We start from the raw sequence: 6,605 nt of genomic DNA, 5'->3' as shown, positions 1-6,605 counted from the left end.
GGCGGGCGCCCGAGACCCGTCCGTCCGTCCGTCCGATCCCCGCCCCGGGGATGGATTGCTCACGCCTGGCGCCCCGCCCCGCCCCGCTCCCCTCCGGGCCCTCGGTGTTGGCGGTGACGTCACTCCCGCCCGCTGCCTGGCGCGGGGCGCGCGCGCGGAGAGGGGGGGGTGGGGGGGGGGCGGCGGCAGCGCGAGGCGGCGGCGGCGGCTCCGGGCGGCGGCGGCGCGTGAGTGGGGCGGGGGGGGAGGGGGGGGTCGTGTCCGTTCCGTGTCCGGTTCCCCGTTCCCCTCCCTCCCCCCCGCCTCAAGCCTCGGGGCCTCCCCGCTGCGGCGGGCCCAGGCCCGGCGGCCCCCCCGCCCCCCCCCCGCCAGGCCCCACCGGGGCCCCCCCCCCCGGTTCCCCCGGCCGGGCGGGGCCGGCCCCGGGCGGAGACGGTGCCCCCTCGGCCCGCAGCGAGGCCCCGGGGTCCGGGCCCCCCCCCCCGGGGCGACCGGTACCCCCCAACCGCGCCCCCGCCGCCCCCCCGGGCCCGCCCGCCATCCGGTGCCCAGCGACGCTCCCGCTCCTGGTTTTTTCTTCTCGGTGACCTACAAAATTTCAGCGTTTTCTCCCTTCCCCGCAGGATCGCTCCTAAAATCACCTCGGGGGGGGGGGGGGGGAGCCCGGCTGTCGGTGCCTTCCCTCCCCCCTCCCCGCCCCCCCCGGTCCTGGCTCCTCTCCCCCCCCCCGAGCCCCCTTTTCCCGGGGGGAGGGAGATGCCGCCGGCCCTGACCGGGGCCTCACCCCGAGTCCTCCCACGCCCCGGCTGCCGCCCTGCCCGTTACCTGCCCGCGGCACCGCCGGCCCAGTCCGGCCCGTTCCACCCCAGTCCGGCCCGTTCCGGCCCGTTTCTTCCCATTCCGGCCCATTTTGTCCCGTTCCAGCCCGTCCTGTCCCGTTTCATCCCGTCCCAGTGGGAACTGGGCCACGCTCCCCCCTCGCCTTGAGAACCCAGCCCCGGCCACTCCTCTCCCCCCAGTTCCCGGAGCGAAGCTGGTTCCTCCACGCCGGGGATTTCCCTCCCGGGGGGGTGGGGTGGGGGGGACGACGGGGACCCCCCAAGACCCCCAGCCCAGCTCCCCAAAGTGGGGAGAAACCAGTTTGTGCCCAGTGCCGGTGAGGAGGGGGAGGAAGAGCCGGGATGCGCCGACCCCACGCCCGGTGCCAGCGCTGGGCTTCCCCCCCCCCCCCCCCCTCCCCGCGCCCGCCGGGAGCCTTTTTAAGGCACAAAGGGGGTTATTGTGCCGCCGGCAAATCCCTAAATCCTGCGCCGCGGGGCCGCCCGCCCGGCCCGGGGGCGGGGGTGGGCTCCGTGCCTCAGTTTCCCCCCCCCCCCGCCTCAGCCTTGGGCTGCGCACCCAGGATCGACTCCCGGCTGGGCAGAAAAAACCCCGTGTTGGGGGGCTTCCCCCCTCCTCGTCACCCCGGGGCTGTGCTGGTGCCCGGGGTGGGGTGGGGGGGGGGTCCCGGGGAGCGGGTGCCCGGTGCCAGGGTGCCGTCCCGCCGGTGGGACGCGCGAGCCGGCCCCGGTTAATCATCACCCGCCGACCTCCCCCGCTGCAGGGAGCAAAGTCCCTCTGTGCCGGAGCCGAGCGCCCGGCCGCCCCGTGAGGGGGGGGGGATTTTGCCACCCCGGGGGGGCTCGCTGGGGCGTTGCAGACGCGAGCGGGGACCCCCAGTTCCTGGCGGGCCGCGGCCCCTTCCTCACCTCCTCGCTCTTTTCCTTCCCCCCCCCCCCCCCCCCCCCCCCAGCATGTTTCAGACCCTGTACAGCTATTTTTGGTGGGAACGGCTCTGGCTCCCGGCGAACCTCACCTGGGCCGACCTGGAGGACCGGGATGGGCGAGTCTACGCCAAAGCCTCCGACCTCTACATCACCCTCCCCTTGGCCTTCCTCTTCCTCGTCGTCCGGCACCTCTTTGAGACGTGAGTCCCTTCCCTGGGGTGGGGGGACACACCCCCACCCACCCCCCCCCCCCAGCTATCCAGGTCTCCCCACACCCGGGGCTGGGGACAAACCCTCGGACGCCTCGCCCTGCCCTCGGCCTGGCCGGGGGGTGGCCGTGGCACCCCGGGGTGGGGGTCCAGCCCCTGTCCCGTCCCCCCCCCCCCAGACCACATTTTGGGTCGGGGATCTGCCCCCGCACAAACCCGGCTTTGTGCATCCTCCGCCGCCCTTATCGCGGCGCGGTCGGCCGCGGGCCCCGGCGGTTAAGGAGCGATTTGTTGGGCAAACAATGGCGAGCCGAGGCCGGGAACAGACGGGGCTTTGTTGGGATGGCGGGAGAAGGGGGGCGGCCCCCCAACCCCGCCGTGACAGAGGGACCCGGGGGGGATTCCCCTGTGGTCAAACCCACCTTGGAGAAGCAGCAGCGGGATGGGGAAACTGAGGCACGGGGTGGCTGTGGGTCCCTGGGTGCCACATCAGCCGGGTGACACAGAAATAGAGATGGTTTATGTGTGCGTGTCCGTCCGTCCGTCCATCCCCCCCCCCCCCCCGACTCCTTCCCCAGGTACGTGGCCACCCCCCTGGCCGGGCTGCTGAATGTCAAGGAGAAGATCAGGTTAAAAGCCACCCCCAACGCCGTGCTGGAGAAGTTTTACGCTGCCACCACCAAACACCCCAAGCAGGTGAGGGGATGGGGGGGTCCCCAAAAGGGGCTCGGCGTGGCTTGGGGTGTGGGGGGGCGGGACGGGCGGTGACGTCCCCGCTGTCCCCCCAGGCCGACGTGGAGATGCTCTCGAAGAAGAGCGGCTGCACGGTGCGGCAGGTGGAGCGCTGGTTTCGCCGCCGCCGCAACCAAGACCGGCCCAGCCTGCTCAAGAAGTTCAGGGAGGCCAGGTGAGAACCCGGCGTCACCGTCACCCTGCGGGCCACCTCCCCTCGGTCGTGGGGGGGCTCGGGGGCACCCGCTGGGCGGGCGGAACGTGGGGCTGGCGGGTCCGTCCTTCTCCCTCCCTCGCCCCGGTGCGCGTCTGAGGACCATCTGCTTCCTTTTTCCAGTTGGCGATTCACGTTTTACCTTATTGCTTTCATTGCTGGCATGGCTGTCATAGTGGATGTAAGTATTGCGTGTCCCCCCCCAGCGCCTACCCGGCCCCCCCGGCCCCCTCTAACACCACTCTGCCTCTCTCTCCTCCCCGCATCCCGCAGAAACCCTGGTTCTACGACCTCCGGGAGGTGTGGAAGGGATACCCCATCCAGGTGAGCGCCCGACCCCCTCCCAGCCGCCGTTCCACGGCCCTTCCTGCCCCCCGGGAGCTGCCTGGGCGATGGGAGATGGGAACCGGGGACCCCGGGGGCGCGGGAGGGTCTCTGGCACCCGCGTGGGTTCAGCTGACGCACGGAGAGGGGCTTTGGGTGCCGTGGGGGGCAGAAGGCTCCCCGGGACACCCGTGGGTCCGGCTGGCGCCCGCGGAAAGGGATCAACCTCCCCCTGGGGCGCATGGAGGATCCCCCCCAGCCTGTCCGTTGGCTTTCAGAGCATGCTGCCCTCCCAGTACTGGTACTACATGATCGAGCTCTCCTTCTACTGGTCCCTGCTCTTCAGCATCGCCTCCGACGTCAAGCGCAAGGTGGGCTGCGACGGTGGGACGGGGGTGGCAGAGGCAGGGACGTCTTGGCAGGGTTTCCTCTGCCCTCGTGGTGGGCAGCGGGCTGGGGGGGATCTGGGGCCATGGCGGGGGGCGGATCTGGGGCCACGGGGGGGGGATCTGGGGCCACGGGGGGGGGGATCTGGGGCCACGGGGGGGTGGATCTGGGGCCACAGGGAGGGATCTGGGGCCACGGGGGGGGGATCTGGGGCCACGGGGGGGTGGATCTGGGGCCACAGGGAGGGATCTGGGGCCACGGGGGGGGATCTGGGGCCACGGGAGGGTGGATCTGGGGCCACGGGGGTGGATCTGGGACCACAGGGGGGGGATCTGGGACCACGGGGGGGGGATCTGGGGCCACGGGGGGGGATCTGGGGCCACGGGGGGGGATCTGGGGCCACGAGGGTGGATCTGGGGCCACGGGGGAGGATTTGGGGCTATGGGGGGGATCTCGGAGGCGAGAGGGCCAGCGGGGTGCTGGGGGTTGGAGCCAGGCTGCTGTAACCCCCCGGCTGCCCCTTTCCCCGGGCACAGGACTTCAAAGAGCAAATCATCCACCACGTCGCCACCATCATCCTCATCAGCTTCTCCTGGTTCGCCAACTACATCCGTGCGGGGACGCTCATCATGGCCCTGCACGACTCGTCGGATTATCTGCTGGAGGTGCGTGTGTCCCCCCCCGGCCCCCTCCACGCGGCCACGCCCTGTGTCCCCTCCCCGACTTCACCCCCCCCCTCTGCCCCCACAGTCCGCCAAGATGTTCAACTACGCCGGCTGGAGAAACACCTGTAACAACATCTTCATCGTCTTCGCCGCCGTCTTCATCGTCACCCGCCTGGTCATCCTGCCCTTTTGGTGAGCGCTGGCGGCCGGTGACGGGGTGGGGAAACTGAGGCACGGGGCAGGGAGACCCACTGGGGGTGGGACGCTGCTCCCTGCCCGTAACCGAGCTCTTTCTCCCGGCAGGATCATGCACTGCACGGTGGTTTATCCGCTGGATCTCTACCCGGCGTTCTTCGGCTACTACTTCTTCAACTTCATGATGGTGGTGCTGCAGTCGCTGCACATCTTCTGGGCCTACCTCATCATCCGCATGGCCCAGAAGTTCATAACTGGAAAGGCAAGAGGGGGCCTGGGGAGGGCTCGAGGGTCCCAGCCCCGTGGGGCGGGGGGGGAAGGGGCTCCATCCGGACCCGGGAAGGATGGAGGGGGTGGGGTGTGAGGGGAGACCCCCAGCCCGTGGAGCCGAACTGCGCTCGGCTTCCCGAGTCCCGGACTCCCTTGGTGAGGAGACACCGCGGTGGTTGGGGTGGGGGACGCTGGGTGCCAGCAGGACAACAGGGCGCTGCTGACTGAACTCCCCCCTTTCCCTTTCTCTCTGCCCCCCGCCCCCCCCCTCCCCAGGTGGTGGAGGACGAGAGGAGCGACCGTGAAGAGACGGACAACTCGGAGGAGGAGGAGGAGGCGGCGAAGAACGGGCCCCTCTCCAACGGCCACCCCGTCCTCAACAACAACCACCGTAAAACCGAGTGAGCGCCCTCGGCCCGGCTCTGCGCTGGCGGGGGCGGCCGGGGGCCCCGCCGGAGGCCAAACCCGTGAGATGTCAAATCCCACCGCTGCCACCCTCCCGTAGCGCCAAGGTCCCCGTCCCCTCGTCACCCTCCCCCCTCCCTGGTCCAGCAGATCAAACCGGGACCCCGGAGAGCCCCTCTCAGCCCCCAGCCCCCCTCGGCCGCCTCCCCCCGGCGCGGGGCCGCGGCACCGGTCGCTGTTCCTCCCCCTCACGCTCACCGTTGGTGCCCTTTCTGCCTTTCACCCGCTGCCTTAATCCACCGCGGTGCCCCGGGACAGGCAGGAGGAGGAGGGCTCCTTCCCCCTCCCCTTCCCGCAGCCCCCTCGGGTGGGCTCCAGCCCCTCGCCGGGCTCCAGCCCCGCGTTGTTCCCCCTTTCCCGACCGTCCCCTTGCCGGAGGGGAGCGCGTCCCGCTGCTGCCTCTTCCAACACTGGGGGAAAAGCAGAGCCCTGACCCGGGCCCGGCGTCGCTGCCGGCACCGGGGAGCGGTGGAAACGCCGGCGCAGCCGCTGCTCCGTCACCCTCGGGGGGCTCGGAGGGGGGAGCGGGTGAAGTTGGGGTGTTGTGGTGGCTGAACGCTGAGACGACACTGCGGAAGCACTCGGGGAAGGAAGCTGCGGGGTTTAGTCACTACCAGCGTCTCACGGAGGAGTTTAATCCCCTCATTTCTTTTCTGTAAATGAGTTTCGAGTCTCTCCCTCTCCGTGGCCTCTCCTGGTCCCTTCCCCAGCTGTAACAGGACAAATTTGCAACTGATTTTTTGTTTTGTTTTGTTTCTATTTATTTGGAAGACAGGAGGAGCCGGGCTTGGCTCTGTCTCCCGCATCCACCCAGGATGCAGCGAGACCTCCCAGTGCGGAGGGGTGGGGGGAGAAGGACCATTAACCAACGTCAGACCAAAATGTGTTCTGTTGTTTCTGTTTTTTAAAAAAAAAAAAAAAAAAATAAAAGGTTAAATATATTAAAAGTTAAAAACTAATAAACTTCGGTATAAAAAAATAAAGGGCTTGGGCATCTTCTGTGGCTGGCACAGTGGCCCTGGCCCCTGCAGGGGTCTGGGGGTGGTCAGCTCAGCACAGCCCCCTTTAGCTTTCGTTTAGGCACTGCTAAAAGTGGCCAGATTTGAGTGTTTGGATATTTTTACTTTTTTTTTTTTTTTTTTTTTTTCCTCCCCCCCCCCCCCCCCCCCCCGAAAGCTCTCCCATGTCTTCACAACCAGCCGGGAGTGTGGGCTTCAGCCGCCCTCCTCGCCCCACCAGGATGACAAAGCCGCTATTCAGGTGGACGCTAAGGATGGAACTGGAGCTCGCGGAGGCCCTGGAAAGGTTTTTAAGAAGAAAAAAAAAAAAAAAAGATTTAGCGTGGAAAAAAAAGCCTCCCTTGTGTGAGAGTCGCAGG

The 6,605-nt window shown here is 68.5% G+C and overlaps 1 protein-coding gene across 2 annotated transcripts; it reads left to right on the top strand.

Annotated features, from left to right (window-relative positions):
* The first annotated feature begins 193 nt into the window (after positions 1-193).
* LOC116959551 (ceramide synthase 2) lies at positions 194-5,963 on the top strand. 2 transcript variants are annotated; one of them, XM_042785631.1, is made up of 11 exons: positions 194-227; positions 1,793-1,966; positions 2,554-2,671; positions 2,764-2,882; positions 3,045-3,102; positions 3,195-3,245; positions 3,524-3,616; positions 4,169-4,297; positions 4,383-4,489; positions 4,601-4,754; positions 5,039-5,963. In XM_042785631.1, exons 2-11 carry the CDS (start codon positions 1,794-1,796, stop codon positions 5,165-5,167), a joined length of 1,131 nt encoding a protein of 376 aa, XP_042641565.1. In that variant the 5' UTR covers positions 194-227; position 1,793; the 3' UTR covers positions 5,168-5,963. The 2 variants fall into 2 exon arrangements, with proteins under 2 accessions (XP_042641565.1, XP_042641566.1); XM_042785632.1 differs by having other exon boundaries at positions 212-227; positions 1,790-1,966.
* The last annotated feature ends 642 nt before the right edge of the window (positions 5,964-6,605 follow it).

Source organism: Tyto alba, unplaced genomic scaffold, assembly GCF_018691265.1.
Source record: "Tyto alba isolate M040663 unplaced genomic scaffold, T.alba_DEE_v4.0 Super-Scaffold_8, whole genome shotgun sequence".
Lineage (NCBI taxonomy): Eukaryota > Metazoa > Chordata > Aves > Strigiformes > Tytonidae > Tyto > Tyto alba.
The sequence above is the reverse complement of the archived record's forward strand: the minus strand, read 5'-3'. Positions and strand labels throughout refer to the sequence as shown.

What these genes read in the sequence shown, in the direction of transcription:
- LOC116959551 (XM_042785631.1), top strand. Translation starts at nt 1,794, where the DNA reads ATGTTTCAGACCCTGTACAGCTATTTTTGGTGGGAACGGCTCTGGCTC. An exon ending in CCACCAAACACCCCAAGCAG is followed by an intron (nt 2,672 to 2,763) that starts GTGAGGGGATGG and finishes CTGTCCCCCCAG; the next exon opens with GCCGACGTGGAGATGCTCTC. An exon ending in GCATGGCTGTCATAGTGGAT is followed by an intron (nt 3,103 to 3,194) that starts GTAAGTATTGCG and finishes CGCATCCCGCAG; the next exon opens with AAACCCTGGTTCTACGACCT.